The sequence below is a fragment of the Physeter macrocephalus genome, chromosome 16, assembly GCF_002837175.3.
Source record: "Physeter macrocephalus isolate SW-GA chromosome 16, ASM283717v5, whole genome shotgun sequence".
Classification (NCBI taxonomy): Eukaryota; Metazoa; Chordata; class Mammalia; order Artiodactyla; family Physeteridae; genus Physeter; species Physeter macrocephalus.
Genome location: NC_041229.1, coordinates 44,784,705 through 44,804,835, shown reverse-complemented (window position 1 = coordinate 44,804,835; position 20,131 = coordinate 44,784,705). Strand labels below are relative to the sequence as shown.

At 37.8% G+C, this 20,131-nt stretch overlaps 1 protein-coding gene across 5 annotated transcripts in view; it reads right to left on the bottom strand.

The window, feature by feature from the left end:
* Positions 1–20,131, bottom strand: part of GRM5 (glutamate metabotropic receptor 5) — a 532,963-nt gene that overhangs the window by 66,544 nt on the left and 446,288 nt on the right. For all 5 annotated transcript variants that reach the window (XM_024131764.3, XM_024131767.3, XM_024131768.3 and 2 more), the window contains exons 5-6: positions 18,812–18,980; positions 14,278–14,404 (exon numbers count right to left, since the gene is read on the bottom strand). In XM_024131764.3, the coding sequence (XP_023987532.1) occupies positions 14,278–14,404; positions 18,812–18,980 (296 nt within the window). The remainder of the gene's footprint in view (positions 1–14,277; positions 14,405–18,811; positions 18,981–20,131) is intronic.

The window sequence follows — 20,131 nt, the reverse complement described above, 5'->3', positions numbered from 1 at the left end:
ATAATTTGGAGTCGTTCTCTCTCTTGAAAAAAAAAAAGGCATTCCCAAAAAGGCATTTTCTAGAGTTGATTGATTTTACCATTACCTTAGCATGAAATAAAACATAACCATGATTCCTCCCTCAAATGAAAATTTAGTCTCTATCCAAAATGTTTGGTAGGTTTTATGGAAACTGCCTCAATGGGAAGCCACTTTATTCCTGTTTATGCCAGCATTAAAAAAAGGGCAGAAACTAACATTTATTGAATGCCTAGTAAATGTCAGGTGTTATCCTAGATATATTAGGTAATCTTCATAATAAACAAGTGAGGTAGGTAATTTAATTCTGTTTTACAGAGGAAGGATATGAGGTTTAATCTGACGTGTTGGGGCTGAGATTAAAACTCTGTGAACATTTTGATTGATTGATTAACTGATTGACTTATGTTACATCAGCAGAGACAAACTGATCAAAGTGTTCCTTTCAAAGGGGCCCTGAGGTTACTTAGTAGGAAGGAGAATCATGAATAACTGGCAATGTCTGCCATGTGCAAGGAGGGGCTAGTGGTGGCATAAGTATTTGATATTTGACATAAATATTCGACGTAGACCCATTCTCCCTTCTGAGAAATCTCATTGGTTCAAATGCTTCAGCAAGGTTCTCATCCTGGCTTATATGTCCTGAGGGTTGATAGCCAGACACTGATTGGTAAATTTTTACTTTTGTGTCCCTAAAGTTTTCTACTGTGGAAATTTTTTTCTGAATGGGCACCAAGTACCCGCAGCGCACGAGAACAAGGATTGATTGTAGGACATTCCTAACATTGCCACGTAGAGGACTCACAGCCACCCATTAATCATTGGACCCAGCCTATTTCACGCCCTTCAAGGTTTAGTGCATATTTTTTTTTTTTTTTTTTTGCAGTACGCGGGCCTCTCACTGTTGCGGCCTCTCACTGTTGTGGCCTCTCCCGTTGCGGAGCACAGGCTCCGGACACGCAGGCTCAGCGGCCATGCCTCACGGGCCCAGCCGCTCCGCGGTATGTGGGATCTTCCTGGACCGGGGCACGAACCCGTGTCCCCTGCATCGGCAGGCGGACTCTCAACCACTGCGCCACCAGGGAAGCCCCTGCATATTTTTTCGTTTTAGATTCCCTTAATAAAATTCCTTCAGAGAGCTGACAACTCAGGGCTCTAGTTTTTATTTAGCTTTTATATATATATATATATATATATATATATATATATATATATATATATATATATATACACGCGTGTGTTGTGGTGGGGGGGAGGTACGTGGACCTCTCACTGTTGTGGCGGAGCACAGGCTCCGGACGCGCAGGATCAGCGGCCATGGCTCACGGGCCCAGCCGCTCCACGGCATGTGGGATCTTCCCGGACCGGGGCACGAGCCCGTATCCCCTGCACTGGCAGGCAGACTCTCAACCACTGCACCACCAGGGAAGCCCTATATTTTTTTATTGGTTACATTTTATAGGGGAATTTGAAATTGTATGCAAAGATTAATTTCATAATTAGGCATAAAGAATGATTTAATAGCTCTGCAGAGTGCTGAGGGGAAGGATTATCAAATGCACATTTGTAGGGACCAGCTTTGGAAAAATATGACTTCCGGTCATACTGCAGATGAATAAGAGAGTAAAAACACAGCACATGAATTTAAATAATAAAATGTGCTGACTAGAATACTTTGCTCCATTTTTACCTTTCCCCTCTCCCCTCACTAGCTAACTCATTCCTCTTTCATTTTCCAGCTCTTCTATGAGGATGGCTTTTCTGATTCCTGGAGTGACAGGTTCCTCCCATGTGCTCAAGCAGTTCCCTGTGCCAGTGTCTATCACAGCACTTGCACAACATTGTTTTGCACATAATAGCACAACTGTTATGCTCATAGTGAGCTTGCTTGTCTGTTTCATCTAGTAGACAGAGAGCAAATTGAGAGCAGGGGACTGTTTGCCTTTTGCTCTGCTGTGCCAAGCCAATAGCCAGTACACAACATGCAGTTAAACAGGTTGAATGAATGAATGATTATGTTAATGGAGGAGAGAACAATTGAATCAGGAGACATGCATTTCATTTTCAGCTTGCACACAAATAATTCTGGTGAATACGAGACGCTTCCTCTATTTATTTGTGTCTCCATTTGTTTTTACTTTTTTTGAATTTATTTAGTAACAGTGAGCATTCAGAGATATTTTCATTGGATGGGGATCCTTCCATCTGAGTCTTTTTCCATTTTTATGAGAGAGGGCACATTTTACAACCAAGTAGCTTCTTCAGCCTGCTTTCTGCCCGTGGCTGACTGGATTACCAAGGATCTCTTTATATTTGAACTGTCCTTGCATGTTTTAGTTGTGTCTCCATTTTTCTATACATAAAATGGAAATACAGAACTCCCTTCCCTACAGTGAGGGTTTTAATCTGGAGAAACCCTTGTAGAATAATTTGCATATGAGAAATTAAAGACCGATTACCTGAAAAATAGCAGTGAAGCAATTTCTCAGGACTGAGAAAATAAAATGCTTAAAACTATTTTTGTACTTTACTAGAATAAAACATTAAAGTCATCACTTTAAAACCAATAGAGGATCAAGGGAATTTTACACACATGATTTGAGCTATAATGAGTGTTTTACAATTAATTTCAATTAATTTCCTGGTTTGCTAGACTGTTTTCAGGCTCCCTTTCCTCTGGTTTTAGTCAGTCATTTGTTTTTTGCAAATAATCTGTGTAGCAAAAAGCATTTTCCTCCTGTGGTTGGTCTTCCATCCAAATGTCCTTTCTGATTTTTTGGCTCAGATATTTATTGAGTGTCTACTGTGTTCTAGGAGCTTGTTATTCCCAAGTGGACAAAACAAGCAGAAACCCCCTACCCTTTAGCTTGTGTTCCAACTGGGGAGACTGACAATGTATGATCAGCAAAAATAAGTTAATACATTAACAATATAATGGAATAAAAGGTTATATATGAAGTGGGGAAAGTGAGAGGTAGAAGAGAGGGTTAAGGGGGACAGTTTGTAGTACTAAACACGTTGGTCAAGGTAGACATTTGAGCAAGGACTTGAAGGAGGCAAGGATAACAGCAGTATGTGTATCTGGGGTGGAGCATTCCAGGCAGAGAGAACAGCTAGGGCAATGACCCTAGGAGAACAGCCTTCCAGATATCTTAACAGAAGAACAAAATGACCAATGTGTTGGGGGATAGGGGGAGATGTAATAAAGAGGAAAATAGTCCAGATACATAACAAAGGGCTAGGTCATATAGAACATAAATTTGACTTTGAATGAGAGGAAACTATTGTAGGTTCTTAGACAATGGAATAACATGATCTGGCTTACTTTTTAAAAAGGTATCTCTGCCCGGGCTATTGAGAAGTGGCTATAGGTAGAGGCAGGGGGAGAATCAGGAAGATTAATTAGGAGGTTATTTCACTAGTAAAGGTGATTAACAATGATTACCAGGACCAGGATCTTACAGTGGAGGTAATGGGAAGTGGTAGACTTCTGTATCTGAAGGAAGAGTCAGTGGAATTTCCTGACCAATTGACCAAAGGATATGAGAAAATGCAAAAGATGATTCCAAAGTTGTTGGCCTGAGCTACTGAAAGAATGGATTTGCCATCAGGTGAAATATAGAATGCTAAGGATAGAGCAGCCTGGGGGATCAGGAAGGTAAAGACCTGGATTTAAGTTTTGGAAATGTAGAATTTGATATATCTATCGCACATTCAAATAAATATGTCAAGTAGGCAGTTGAATATTCAAGTCTGGAGATCGGATGAGAAGTCTGGGCTACCTATTTAAATTCAGAAATCTTCAGTGTATAACTGAGAACAAGAGACTGGTTAGGATCACCAATGAAGCAAATGTAGATAGAAAAGAGGATGAAGACTGAGCCCTGGGACACTCCAAAACTCCATTCTTACATTTATTTCAAACACAGAGTTAGATATAAATGTAAAAACACTAAAAGCAATAGATGCTAGATTCCCTCTGAGAAGGTTAATTTTTTTCCTTGTCATTGAGGAAAACAGAAAAAGTGGATAATGATGCCATTATTATCCACTGAAACCAGAAAAACTTTTTTTTTTTTTTTTGGGGGGGGGTATGCGGGCCTCCCTCTGCTGTGGCCTCTCCCGTTGCGGAGCACAGGCTCCGGACACGCAGGCCCAGCGGCCATGGCTCACGGGCCCAGCCGCTCCGCGGCATGTGGGATCCTCCCAGACCGGGGCGCGAACCCGGTTCCCCCGCATCGGCAGGCGGACGCGCAACCACTGCGCCACCAGGGAAGCCCCTGAAACCAGAAAAACTTTTGATCAGGGAGAGTGATTAAAAAAAAGATGACAGGAAAAGAAAAAGAATTCAATTTCAAGCATAAGAGGAATAAAACATCAGTCTTAGTAATAGATTTCAATTTAGAATGGAAGACAAAAACAGGTGACTGTATTAAACTATGTTAATTTTAGTGTTCACATAATATATTTTTAATGTACTTTGGCAAACTGGAAACAACCAGCATTAACAGAAAATAACAAATGTGGTTAGTTTATGCGTCCAGTTGTTAATGTACAAGTAGTCATTATTGTACTTCTTGTCATGCATGCATTGATAACAAAATAGCAGCAAAATGTATTAATCTAAAGAAAAACAGTAAAGAGTGGGCACTGTAGTTGAATTTATCAGCACTCTAGAACCTAAAAGAAATAAATGGGAAACCAAAAAAAAAAAAAAAAAAAAGAAGAAAAGAAACATGCCAGATGCCTTTTAGTATTGTTGTGGCTCATGACTATCTTTCTGGAGTTTCCAAATCACGTTAACCTTGTGTAACCCATTCATTTGGAATCAGAAAGCTAAGAAGGTAATGTAAGTGACATTAAAAGAGATATTTATAATAGTAAGCTAGTTCAACAAATGCAAATTCATTGCCTATTCTGTGCCATTTACTGGGCTAGACAACCATTGACTTAGAGGATCTTACTTTCAAATGGGGAAGACTTTCAATAGAGGTTGGAACTTTCTCCAAATTTTCTCATTTATCTTTAAATCAATCAATCTATCTCTGTATTCATTTCTCATCACTATATTTTTTAAACTTAATTAACAGTAGAGTGATAATCATTAATATAACCGAACTGTTAACAGGTACCAAACTATTTGTGTGCTATTTAATCTCTCCAATAATTCTGTGAACTAGTTACTACCGTTACCTCCATTTTTATGTAAGAGGAAGTTGAAGCTCAGAGAAGGAAATTTATTTTTGCTTAAAGTCACACAGTGAGTCATTGGTGGATTGTGGATTTCAACATGGATGTATCTAATTCCAACCCTTTTGAGATTTAAACCACTATGTTATTGGAAGATAATAAAGATGAATTGTTCTGGACATGTCTCACACGGAGCCAAAAATTTCAGCTGTATTTTTTAATACTACATTTGTCATAAATTTCACCTTCCTTAGATAGTATTGGTGAGTCTATGTAACGAATGTAAGGAAAATCTAGAAAGTGCTTAGGGACCTGTGGGGGATTCGATTGTTAAGCAAAGTAGTCATTTCCATTTACAGCTGGTCACCATTATGATGCTTGGTCTTTAGAAAAGGATGGTTTCCATAAATAGGCTTTGATAGGAAAAGTGAATGTGAAATAGTGATTCACTTGCCTCAAAACAGATTGGTTATGTTGGAAAAAATATTTTTTGAATACACATTCCTTAGATATATTCGTTAGGGTTTTTCTTTCTCCTTGAAAATTCTTCTCCCTTTTACCTGGTTAACTTCTCATTTTCACATGCATTATTTCCATTTCCTCCCAGAAGGTACCACTGAACTTCCAAGACCTGGTTAATTTTCTCTCCTCAGTGTAATTAGTTTTTACTCTCAGGCTAGCACTTTATTTTCTTCCACCTTCGTTCCTTCCCTTTCTTGGTCTGTTCATTCATTCATTCTTTCCCTTATTCCTCCGCTCTCTCTTATTATTTATTGGACAAACATTAAATCAGTTTCTACTATATGCCTCGCATACTTAATGTATTGAAATTGCTCTTTATTTGTGTGTGTGTCTGCCAGGCTCTGGGATACTCGAGGGTAGGAATTGTGGCTCCATGATCACTTTGTGTCCGGTGCCCAGTGCTTTGTTTGAACCAAGTTGGAGCTATTTGCTAATGAGTACTTCTATCTTGCATGCCACCAATGCACAATTCAGTTATCGTATGTATCATATGTTATACTCTTAATGCAATTGTGTAAGTCAGCCTTCTTCTACTGTGGACATTTGATGGCATGAAAATGGAAGGTCAGACACCTTCCATTTGTATCTTTATCAATAGAACCTAGCACAGTGTTGAAAACAGTGTAGAAACTTGATTAAAAAACCACTTCTGCTGAATGAATGAGTGATAGGGTAACCAGTTTGTAGAAAATGTGTTCCTATTCAGATTATTATGTAACCTAGATAAGCCAAGAAATTAGAGGTCGCCATTATGAAAACCTGTTCCTTTTAAAATATTAACAGGAACTATTTATTAACATTGTAATAATAAAAAACACATATTTCTCATCTAAATTCGTAGCAGATTTCCCCTAAAGAATCATAAACACATAATAAATGGAAAGGGTTTTTTTTTACCCTTTCCTCATCCAAATTGAATTGTAGTAATCAAATGGGCAGCACTTTTTACACACATTTGAAATGAAAAATATCATAGCAACCTGGAGATAATTAACATGTTACCAGCTTGAAAGCTGAAGTTTTTCTCTTTCTGTAATTTCCTGGAAATATGGGGCTCCAAAACATGATTGTGAAGAAAGGCACGTGGTGTAGCAGAAAATGGTGGAGTCACAGTGCCTGGGCTTGATTTTCCACTAGTTTTGTGACCTTGAGCAACTTATAGAATCTTCCCGGGTCTTAATTAATTCAGCTGTAAAATAATAAAGTCTACCTCATAGGATTCAAAAGGATAATGCATAAGATAGTTAAAAATACTGGTGATGACACAACACAGGGAGATCAGCTCGGTGCTTTGTGTCCACCTAGAGGGGTGGGGTAGGGAGGGTGGGACGGAGATGCAAGAGGGAGGGGATGGGGGATATATGTATATGTATAGGTGATTCACTTTGTTATAAGCAGAAACTAACACACCATTGTAAAGCAATTATATTCCAATAAAGATGTTAAAAAAATATTGGTGATGAAAAGCACTTCTCCCCACGTTTTTATTTACTTATTTATTAAAAGGTAAAAAAAGTCCCAAGAAAAGCGGGACAAACTGAGGAACACAAATGAAGGAAGTATTTATAGGAAGAGAGTAACTCAAATGCTGGAGTTGTAAAACTTGTCAGTGGTTCTGCCTCCTTGGAGCTCATCCTCCACTCCCTCCCAGCTTCCCACCAACTCCCTTTTGTTTGACTCTGTTCTCTTTTGGCCCCTGAAGTGAAGATACAAAGGTTCCAACCTCCAAAGCAATTAGGTAACTTAGGGAACCAAAGGAACTTCCTAGAGAATGTTCCTATTGACATTAAAAGGTTGATAGGCACTGCCCTCCTTCCATTTTACAGCTTTGCACTTAAAATAAATAAGATACATTTCTTTGCCTGTGAGAAGCAGGAAATCATTCTAAGTTTCTGTCATAAAGCTTCCCGCTGAGTTACTTTTTGAAAGCCATGTTGTTTTTGCTTTTTCCTTTTACTTGGGTTTGTTGGAAGGTTGCCAGAGTTGGCAAACCCACCTGAAATGGTTTCCACGGCTTTAGCTTTGGACTGGGCAGCTAAAGATCTGCTACTTATAACCCATCCCAAATTCTTTGAGAGAAAATAAATTAAAGATTCTTTCTCGGACAGTTTTTGCACGTATCTGGTGGGGAATGGTGTGCAGTGAAAAAGTTGTCTTGGCAGAAGCTTGTAGGGAATTCTCTGAGTGCCTAGCCAAATTGTTGCCTTCCACTATTTTTTCCTCCTTCCTCTTTCAAACCAGACCACATTGCAGTTACGTTCTTCTCCCAGCAAAACAATGACCTCCTCCTGTTGATTTAAATTTCTGATCTCTTCATTGCCCTTTATTTCCACTACATCATCACAGTCCAAACCACCAACAGATTCACATTGTGACTTGCAAAATTTCCTTACTGTGGTTTTCTCTCTTCCTTCTTTTAAAGTTCCCAATTTAGTCTTTATTTAAAAATTTTATCTTCTAGTATTCAGTATTTAAATAGCTCAAATCATATGAAGTATTTTAAATTATAAAAATTTTAAATATGCAGGGACGTGCAGAACAAATGTAAAAATCCAGATTTAACAAATGTTGATATTTTGTCATATTTGTCTCAAATTGCATATACACACAGCTTACAGATATAATTGAAACCTCTCTTGTAAATCCTACCTGACTCCCTCCCATCTCTCTCCAGATGAAACCATCATTCTGAAATCAGTATCCTTTCTACTCATGTTTTTAAACAATATTTACACTTTGCATTTTGACTATGTGCATAATATTTATAAAGCAGTCCATCATGATTGCATTTCCTTTCTTATTCAATTGTTGGATACTCCTGGAGATAATAATTGCCCTGTTTAAAACTGTTCTCTAGAATGTAAACATCATAAGGGCAGAGAATTTTATGTTTTGGTCAGAGAAATATTTTCAGCACTTAGAACATTGCCGGGAACAGAGGAAGTGCTAGTTATATATTTGTTGAGTGAATAACTAGATAGATATCTGAATGAATAAATAATGTCTTTTAATTTCCCTTAGAATAAACTTTAAAATAGTTACCATGGCTTCCAAAGCCCTGCAAGAGTTGGCCTTTGCTTGGCTTGCCTGTCTCAGTCCCTCCCCCATGCCTCCATTCTCCCAGTTCCTCCTCAGTTTCTGTATTCTGTGTCCAAAACACTCTTCTCTTTCATTTGAATCTGGCCAACTTCCATCTTTACTTTAATTCTTGCATGTACACAGTTCCTTGAAGAGGCAACGTTAAACCTCATCTAAGTAGCTTCCCCTGATACGGGCTCCTACACCATTCTAGTCTTCTCTGTTAATGCTCAGCATCTTATTATTACTTGTCAATATTTAGGATGATAATCACTTTGAAGGCAGGGGTCCTGTTTATCCTATTCGCTGCTAACATGGATACCTGAAGATTGTTAGAGAAAGAATAACTACTTGCTGTACTTAATAAAAATAATGTGAATTATAAGTATTGTTAGGTTCTGCCCTCATCCTCCATTTAAAATCTTCTTTCTTTCTTTTCTTCCTGGTTTTCATGCCTGGTTTTCTTTCTTTCTCTTCTCAATTCCTGGTTCCTTGTTCCTGCCAATTTATGATGGCTATTAAAAATATGGCTAGCTTAAAATGTATTTTAATGGATATATTGATGAAAATACATACTCTTAATTCAATATTATACGCACATACGTGCGTGTGTGTGTGTGTGTGTGTGTGCAGAAAAGTAACCCACAGTCTCATCACTCATAAACATTTTTTCTTAAGGTAATGATCATTTCAGACATCTTTCTATGAATATATAAAAGTAAGTGGCTAAATATAATAATATAGACATTAATGTCAGTTGATTGCCACTCCTAGTTGTTTTTCTAAACAATTATTCAATTCTAAGATTTCTAACTGTGCTAACAATCTTATAGAGCTGTGTTGGGATTAAATAAATTAACATTTGTAAGATGCTTCAGAGAGTTCCTGGCACACAGGAAACATGTATGTGTTAGTTGCCATGATCACAATGGGGGCGCTGACCCAAAGCGACCTGAGCTGTCACGTTATAGGCTGAAGTGGGGTAACTGTAAGCCGGGTGGGTAGAAGAAAGACTTACAGTATCCTCTGAAGCCAGCCCCAAGCATCTCTGTGGCAGGCTTTGGAATAGCTGAAGCCATCAGAGCAGTCTTCTGGCTTAGCTAGCAGTGCCAACTGCCAAGTTACTTTGAATCAGAGTCAATGAGATGGGCTGCGAACAGCTATAGGCTCTTTGGAAAAGTGCTGGAGATCTTAATGAAAGGTTAAATCTCACATAATACCAATGTGGAGACCTTTTCAGGTTTGGTATTTATTCTCCCTTCTCCCCTCCCACTTTCTTTCCCCTCCCACATATACACACACACTCACATGTATGCACGTAGCCAGAGGAAAATCATTTCATTCTTCTGTTTGAAAAACTTCACTGGCCTCGCGCTTGTCTATAGGATAAAGTCCAAACTCCTTAGTTAAAGGCTGTCTCAGAGGATGGCCCTAATACTTACTTCCATTCTTCATTTGTAACATTCCCCATCATTTACTGCAGATTGACATTCATTTACTGAGTGCCTACTCTGTGACAGGCATTGTGTTAGATGCTAAGAATGCAAAGGTGATTGAGATATGGTTATGTCCTTGAGAAACTAATGATTCAGTAGGGGATGCAGATAAGGATATAGGCCATTAAAATCCAGTTTGAAAATGATGTAAAGAGGGAAGCAGAAATTGCTTAAGAAATAACAGAATAAAGGACTTACTAGTCTAAGTACCACACAGAAGGCATCATAGAGAAGGTGCCATCTGGGCTGAGTAAGAAAGGTGAACAGGAGTAAACAAAGTGGAGTAAGTGCATGCCAGGCAAGGAAGGTAACACCTGTACGGACATGGAGGAGTCGAATAGCATTGTGTGTAGATGAGAATTAAAAGCAGCCCTTGATACTAGAATGTAAAATGAGAATTATAAAGTGGTGGTGATTGAAATTAGAAAGATCATAGGAGGGTGAGGGAGAGAAGGAATTTTGTATGCCATGTTGAAAAACTTGGACATATCCCATAGAGATATGAAAACACTGGTCAGTGTTGAGCAAAGAAATGAAAGAGACAAATCTGTATTTTGGATACATTACCTAGTAGCAAGATGAAAAACAAACTTGGAAGCATGTGGCATAAATTTGAGAGTAGGGAAATAAACTGGGAAATAACTGCAATAGTCAAATGTGAGATGATAACTTAGTCAAGGGAAGAGTTGTACCAATAAATGGAGAGGAAGGAGGGAGAAGAATATTTAGCAATACAAATAGGCAGACTTGCTAAGTGACTGGATATGGGTTGCCAAGAAGAGAGAAGAGTTCAGATGACTCACTTCTTTTTGTTTGGAGAAATTAGGAGGATGATGGTGCCATTCATAGCCTTAGTGCTGCACACTTTTCCCAATAGGATCTGATTCACTTTTTAAAAAATGAGCTTAAAGATTATGCCTCAAGACTAAACCTTCTCCAATTTCTCCAGGGTTAGGTGTGCCCTTCTCCATTTTTCCATAATACTTTGCTCATTTCTCACCTACAGCACTTGGTGTACTGCATGGTTACTTATTTATATGCTTTTCTCCCACTAGATTATAAGTTTCTTGGAAACTTAGACTAAATTTTACATTTCCAGGGCTTCCCTGGTGGCGCAGCGGTTGAGAGTCCGCCTGCCGATGCAGGGGACACGGGTTCGCATCCCACATGCCGCAGAGCGGCTAGGCCCGTGAGCCATGGCCGCTGAGCCTGCGCGTCCGGAGCCTGTGCTCCGCAACGGGAGAGGCCACGGCAGTGAGAGGCCCGCGTACCGCAAAAAAAAAAAAAAAAAAAAAAAAAAAAAAAAAAAAAATTTACATTTCCAGTTTCTATAACATTTCTGGCACAAACTAAGGCCTTAATCTGTTAAATTAATTAATTCATACTTGAAAATCTCAAAGACATCTCAAGCTGATCTTGTCTAAAACCAAACTATTGATCCTTATCAAATAATGCAAATTTTCCTCAAGGCAGAAAATTTGGTAGCCTTACTTAATATCTGTTGGCAACCAATTCATCTGTATGTCCTGTTGGTTCTACTCCAAAGTATATCTGAAATGTGCCCAAGATACCAAGAGCTCTTGGTGCCTGCAGTGGCAACCTGCAGTAACCATCCTGCCTATCTCCCTGGTTCCACTTTCCATCCCTATCCAAATTATTCTCCCTCACAGCAACCAGAGTAATGTTTTAAAATTATACATCCAATCATGTTTTCCTCTTGTACTACAGTCCCTGCAAAGGTTTCTCATTGAACTTGGCATTAAACACTCAAATCCTGAACCTGTTCTACAAGGCTATACAGTAGATGATCTAGCCCCTGCTACCTTTCTGATCTCTTCTGACATTGTTTTTCCATTGGCTTATCCATAAACTGATTTTCACATATGCTTTTGCCTCAGCAAGAAATGCCCTTCTCATCATGTTTTGATAACTATTTCTGTATTTATCATTTAGGTCTCAGCTAATCTTCACGTCTTCAGAGATCTTTTATGACCACAAATTTAAATTATGTCTCCCCTAATATTTTCATTTTTTTTTACTCTTGTTCTTTTACTTCATACTTAACACAATTTGTCCATGCCTGTCTGTATGTGTCTGAGAGTGTGTGTGTGTGTGTGTGTGTGTGAGAGAGAGAGAGAGACAGAGAGACAGAGAGAGAGAAAGAAATGTCTCTCTCCCAACAAGATGGTAAGTGATATAAGAACCATGTCTATTTTTAACCCCAATTTCTCCAGCACCTATTATTATAGTGCAAATAGTAATAATAAAATACTTTTCTGTTGAATGAATGAAAAAGCAGACCATGTTCATTGTGATAGTTTTACAAAACATAGGACAAAAAATTACATCTGCATATTCACGTTCAAGGTGCTTAGCCATGTGGATAGTTGAATCTGTGAAATAGTTTTCCAGTTTAATGATAATCCATATTGAAATTAGAAATTAGAAAAAAGTAAACAAATAGTATAAAGGAAAAGATCACTAAAACTGCTCTTCATTTCCCTCACAAGAGAACCAATCATATTTTTTTCTTTCTTACATTTTTACCATATGTGTGTGTGTGCGTGCGTGTGTGCGTGTGTGTGCTTTAGTTTACCTGTAAACTAAATTTATTAAAGACTTTGTGTTCAGCACTGACTTGGCTCTGGGGATAGAAGGATGTATGAGTATCAGAAAGCTTATCAGCTAACGGTGAAAATAGGACACAAATGCTATCACAAGGTACTTGGGTGTTTTATTAAATCAGAATTTTTAAATTTTTTTTTTTTAAGAAAAGGAATGTCTTCTGCATAAATACCAATCACTGAAAACAAGTCTTAATGTGAGCTGGCTTCGAAAGGCCCAAAATCACAGGATTTTTAGAACCAGGTTTTTGGAATAAGCTAATACAACTATCATAGATAATCTCTTGTCCTATGAGGGGTCGAGTCTAACACTGATGACGTTATAATTCTCTAGCCTCTAGGAGTTTGTGCTTAATCCACCTTAACTGTAAAACCACTAGGTGACCTGACATACCACGTGGTGGGCCCTCTGCCTGGAATGTCTTCTTCTCTTATTTCCCTGGAAAACTTAGTTTCACAGGTTCTCTCCTCATACTCCGTGTCCACAAACCTGTGTCCTTTATTGTAATCACGTTTTTACTGTTTACCTCCCTCATTAACTTCTTGACGATAGAGGGCATATCTTCATTTTTACATCTTTATATTGGTGGTAGGCAAATAGGCATCTAATATGCATTTGCTAAATGTTTATTGAAGGAATTGGAATGAAAGATGGAACGTATCCTGTTTTCATAATGTAAAGATTAGAAATGGCTATGAAATATCATATTGAGAACACAATGACAATAATTCCTTCACATTTTTGGAAGAAAAAACTCCTAACCAAAACATCACAGAAACAACAAAAAAAGTAACCCCCCTCCCCAAACTCCCCCCAAACCAAGCAGAGATGAGCCTTACCCTGTGTTGACATTATTTGAAAACTCATTAGTTGGAAGTTTCTGGTTTAGATTAAGGAAAAGCAATAAGAGAAACAGAGTTTTAGACCAAATTCTACCTAATTCTGTGCTACCTTTTTGTTCTTGGATATGTCATGGCATATTTTGGCCTCTTCCGGCTAATACTTCTCTCTCTACACCTCAAATCACAGTTAACTGGGGCCCTGCTTAGGAACTTCTGGGAATATCCTGAAGATGGACTGAAAATGCCCAGTAGAAAACCTAAAGATTCTGATCTAGTTTGGGGATGAGGGCAGGAATATAGGCCGATTTCTCTGAGCGATCTAAAGATTTTCATGATTAGCCCAGGTGTTGGGAAGGCGTCTGTTCCTAAGGGAATTCTTTGTTGCATAAACAATTCCACCAAGATGAGAAATGCTTGGAGATGTTACCCCCCCCTCCTCCCATGTCTGTGTCCTTTTTGAGTTGATTTTGTGGGATGTACCTGTGCTGACATTGTGATACATGTACCTGTAAGGTCATCAGTGGGCCAGGACCCCAGCTGGCATGCCTTGCAGGTGTACTCATCAAAGACATACTCGTTCTCTTTACAAGGTGTGCAGGTCCAACAGCAGCTGACTTCTCCCTTCCGGATCACCTAAGGCAAATATTTAAAATTTTGATTATTTTTTTCACATAGATAAAAATCTAGCAATCCTTTATTCAAATGTACTGCTTTACAAAGCAGAAGGGGGCTTTCACGTAAGTTATTTCAAATGTTTTCGGATAGGCAGTGTAAGTATTAATATTCTCATTTTATAATTAAAGAAACAGGCTGAGTTTAAGCAACCAGTCCAGCATCATAAAATTTGTTGGTGACAGGGTCAAGAATGAAATTAAGTGCAAATCTTTGGTAATTAGCTTTAGATACCTGTATTAAGAGTCCGTGTTTGTGCTCACATGTAAATATATATACATTTCTGTATGTGTGTATGTAACTGAATTTTTCCCAGAGTTTGTGCCTTTCTTTGCTTCAAATTAAGAACTTTTGCTCTCTGGATTTACCTTGGCTTCCCTCCACTAGTTGAATAATTGTTAGCCAAAAAACCCACATTGTATACCTGCTAAAGTTCAAAAATATATCCATATTGATAAAAAATAATTAGGAATTTATTTTGAATTAAGAGGCAGAAGATGAAGTTTTTTCTGGAGATCACCTCTTGGACTGTTTCTACTAAAAATCTGGTTCAATAATTCAGCCCATTCCTTCCTATTCTAGTAGTTTTGATTTGCTTGGGATAAAGATGGTTAAGGTCACTGAGACTATTATATACCTCTTCATGTGTTTAACTTTTTTAAGGCAATGGAAAATAATTGAAATAATTTAACAGTTGAAAGAGTCCTAGATATTATTCTTTAGAAATGGATGTCTTTTATTTTTTTTCCACCACTGGTGCATGAATAGCCTCTGTGGAATAGAGACAGCATTCATTAAACATTCCTATAAATAATTAAAACTCTGACTAATAACCAGACGCAGGAGTGGTTACACTTCATATCCTTATCTTAGATGCTGACTCTATTAATGACCTTTGATAATAATGTCTAGATATCTATAGCCAAATACAGTTGTAGGCTGGCACCCCTTTCTTCTGTTTTGTACTGTCCCTTGTGCTGACTCTTGACATCGCAACAATACAAGTAGGAAATGATGACAAAAGAGCCTGAAACATCCTTTCCCTAAAATAACCAGATCAATTAGGTAAAATTGCTAATTAGACCTGCTTAATCTATTGAAAGCATTCTTCATAAGAATGTTGACTGTTTGCTGGTGATTTAGTGCATGCCATGTTGTGTCATCTCATTGAAACATTGGAACAGCTCTGTATAAGGTGGTTGGTTTTATTTTATTCATTTTTTTAGGGAAGAAAACTAAGGCGTAGTGATTTCACACAACACGTGGGTGAATGAGGGATCAAATAATGCCTGTTGGACTTCGTGGTCATGCTTATAAATATTGAGCCTTATTGGGCTGTATAAAGATAGAGTTCGTGATATTTTGAAAGATATGGAGGAAAGAATACTGGCTTGAGAATCAAGGGCCACCAAGGTTCTAGTCTTACTTATAGCCACTAAATAATGTGCATCCTTGAGCAGTCTCCCAGCTGATCCTGTTTCATCCAACTGAGACTAATGCTTTTAAAATAATACCTGCCTTTATAGAGTTTCCTGAGGATTAAATAGAATATCACAATGATTTGGAAACTGTAGAACACTTAAAAAATATTAACTGTTTTATTAGTAATATACATATAAGTATCCATATAGAGACATGAATTTCATTTTCAGGGTGACTTCAACCACACTTGGTAAAACTATCATTGGACAGTTACTAGATTTTGTAATGCAAGGAGGCACATTTCAAATGCTGAAGGATTCTTTCTTAGTAGCCTGGCGAACAAAAGCAGTTGCGTTTTTCCTCTTAGAAATGTGCTAACTTTCTGTGATTCAATTTGCATTGCTTTGTAAATTTCAGTTTTTTTACCAGAGTAAGCTCATGCCCTTTTCCAAGATTAATTCCAATATTACAATCTTTTTTTGAATAAATAGTGACAACTTAGTGTCTTCTTCTGATCATTCAGAACTGATTTTTAAACTTTTTTTCGATTGTTATTTATGTCCTGTTTCACACTCATTTTGAATACAGGAGGTGGTGACGGTTCTCTTTCAGATTAATTTCCATTTTTTTCCACTGGTGGTGCAATGGTTAAGAATCTGCCTGCCAATGCAGGGGACACGGGTTTGAGCCCTGGTCTGGGAAGATCCCACATGCCATGGAGCAGGTAAGCCCGTGCGCCACAACTACTGAGCCTGTGCTCTAGAGCCCACGAGCCACAACTACTGAAGCCCACGCGCCTAGAGCCCGTGCTCTGCAACAAGAGAAGCCACTGCAATGTGAAGCCTGCGCACTGCAAAAAGAGTAGCCCATGTTCGTTGCAGCCAGAGAAAGCCTGTGCGCAGCAACGAAGACCCAACGCAGCCAAAATAAAAAAAAAAAAAAAAAAAAAAAAGTGTAAAAAAGCACCCTGGAAGTAGTGATGCTTTCTTTATGAATAACAGTATGTTATATATTTGAACCTTTGCTAGACTAAGTGTCCTTTTGTGGGCACTGAGTTAACAAATCTGAACAATTCTGTGATGTGTTTATATCATTAGTGAAGTTGTTCAGTGACCTTATTAAACTATATCAAGAAAATATAGTCAATTGTATATTTAATGGAGAGAAAATGAGATCTGGTTAGGAGAATAGAATTTGGGATTAAAAAATGACTCTATAACCATTATAATAAATTAACTAGTATTGAAAATATGATAATAGGGAGTCAGATTCTTCCACTGGGTAAGTTATTCCCAGGAGAAGGGGGTAGAAAAGTATATATAAAGAAATCTCTTGAAACAGACATTCAATATTTTGAAGTTACAGGTTCAAACTATATTGCTGTGAAGGGTCAAAACAGAGACAACTTCCACGTAGTAATTTATACAGACTAATCTTTCTCTGGGAAGAACTGGAAATTATGAACAATTGATATTCTAAGTGAGTCTAAAAAGAATTTCACATGAAGTGTTTAACTGCAAGATGATTGGCCAAGATGCAGACTGTCACTGAATATTAAGAGTCAGCAACCTTTTTCTGCAGAGGACCAGATAGTAAATATTTTAGGCTTTGTGGTTGATAGCCAGGGCTGATTGAGGCTACCTCTATAATGTTTCTTTCAAATACCTCCCCTACCCCCTTTCCATTCTCACTGTTTCTTCCATAGTTCAGGGACCTTGTCACCACTATCACAGTGTCCTTCTAACTTGTCTCTTCTTTCTTTATTTATGTTTCATAACTCTACCCATGCATCTTCACCTATTATATGTCAGCATCTTGGTCAAAATTATTCTCAGACTCCTGGTTAATAAAAAATTAAGTTCAGCCTGTTTAGTATGGCATCCAAAACTCTCTGCAAATGTGGCTTCAATCTATCATTGCAACTTTCTCTTTTACAATAACCATTTAGAGCAACTCCCCCTAGATTATTCACTGTTATTCCAGAACAGTCTGACTACTTCTGTACCTTTCCTGTTATTATTCCCTGTACATAAACGATCATTTCCCTACATCTCTCTCTGAAGTCATATCCATTTTTCATGGTTCAGTGTCTGACATTTTATTCAGAAGAAATCTGTCCCTTTTTAAAAAAAAATTTTTTATCGCACCTTTACTGCACCATGCACATGGCACTGTACTATTTGACATATATTAACTCATTTTTAAAAAAATATATTTATTTATTTGGTTGTGCTGGGTCTTAGTTGCGGCAGGCAGGCTCCTTAGTTGCGACTCCTGGGCTCCTTAGTTGTGGCATGCAGGTTCCTTAGATGTGGCATGCAACTCTTAGTTGCGGCATGCATGTGGGATCTAGTTCCCTGTCTAGGGATCAAACTCGGGGCCCCTGTATTGAGAGTGTGGAGTCTTATTAACCACTGCACCACCCCCTTTCTTTTGTATGAACTTATTTAGCTCCCTTTTTTTTCTTTCTTAATGAAGTCATCACATTTTACATGACATTACTTATCTGTGCCCATGATATTTTTCCTCATCTACGCTATAAATCTTCTAAGAGTAAACGTGTCTGACTTATTTTTGTTCCATTAATGTAAACTATCACATTAGTAGGAGTTGGGTAAATATTTAAGTTAATTAGAAATTGATGTGGTTTCCAGCTGTGAACTATTTATTCCCAGAAGCATGTCTTTAAAGGCTTACATGAGTAGAAAGGGTGTGGACATGACTCATCAATTGGTTCAGCCAGTCCAACTACTAAGACTATTGTGCGTTTTACTAGATATCATAAGGAATTAATGAGAAAAGAATTAAAAAAAAAATGTCTTCTAAAATTTTGACGCTTACAGTGGAAAAGGCAAAACAAATATCTAAACTTGTTAAAAACAGTCAATGCTAATGAATACTTCTGAATTTACAACAAAAATTAAAGAAACACAGACTCCACTTTACCTTTATCTGGCCTTTCTCACATGGTTCACTGCACACGGATCTGATGATGTGGCTTTTCTTGGACCATACTTCATCATCATCCATTTTTAATTCTCCGTTGTCCCAGCTTCCAACATTGATATAATCAAAATAATCTTTTTCCATTTCCTTGAAATTCATTATTTCATACCTTAGGAACAAGAATATAATAATTATTCAGCTAAAAATATAAATATTCAGCTATGAAGAAGCAATAGATTTCTGTCCTCCAAAATGTACCTATTGTCATATTGGTGACACTGGAATTTTCCATGACAGTACACTTTAAAATAACAAAAAGCCTGTCTGTTTCACTTTCTCTTCAGAGACCTTTTTTTTAAAAACTTTCAAGCTTATACCTGAAATAGAAAATAATCCCATGTGAGAAGGTGACTTGACCTCAGCATGATGAAAGACAGTTTTGGAATAACTTCAAGAAGTTTAAACAAGTACTACTTTTAGGCTTCTTAAAAAGATAGCAAGGTTTTCATCTCCACTCAAATAAAATGATAAATTTTCCTTTGCTAATAACCAAGGGAGAATTTTGGTAAATCTTTAATCTTGTCTTCAGCTTTAGGGAATGAGGAGGTAATTTGGATATGACCTGATTTTTACCTTTCTCATTTTACCCTTTGTCAATGGCTAAACTCATTGTATAAAGATACTTTCAGGAATGATTTTTAAAATAATTCTGAAAATCGATAGCTTCTAAAGCACCTCATGCAATGTAAAAATGCTGGAGGACACTAGAACCTTGTGAATTCTCAGACTTTATATGGGGATAGAGATGTAAAGAGGGAAGGTTAATGTGATTATTTATAAGATTTTACACACACACACGCACACACACACACATTTCCAGAGAAGCATTTCTGAAATAATTTTCCAATCTGAGGACACTGGGTGAGCAATACCTCAGTTCCTGTAGACATATCTGTAGGTATGTCTTAGGTATACAGTGTCTTCACATAGTACCCTGTGCTTTTATTTTCCAGGACTTTTAGGATTGGTAGACGGGCTCTTCTAAATGCTTCCTTCAACCTCCATGCTCAGCATGTTGAGCTATCTGAAAATTGATACATATGGAAGACTTTCTAGCTTTTGGGTTCAAGTGACCAGGTTACCAATGCTCAGTACAGAAATGCTTAGAACAAAGCTGACATCAATCTGTTTGGACCTACATTGAAAATGATGCTATTCTGTTTTCACTCCCAATCACATTTTTTTTTTAAAGGTACGCGGGCCTCTCACTGTTGTGGCCTCTCCCGTTGCGGAGCACAGGCTCAGCGGCCATGGCTCACG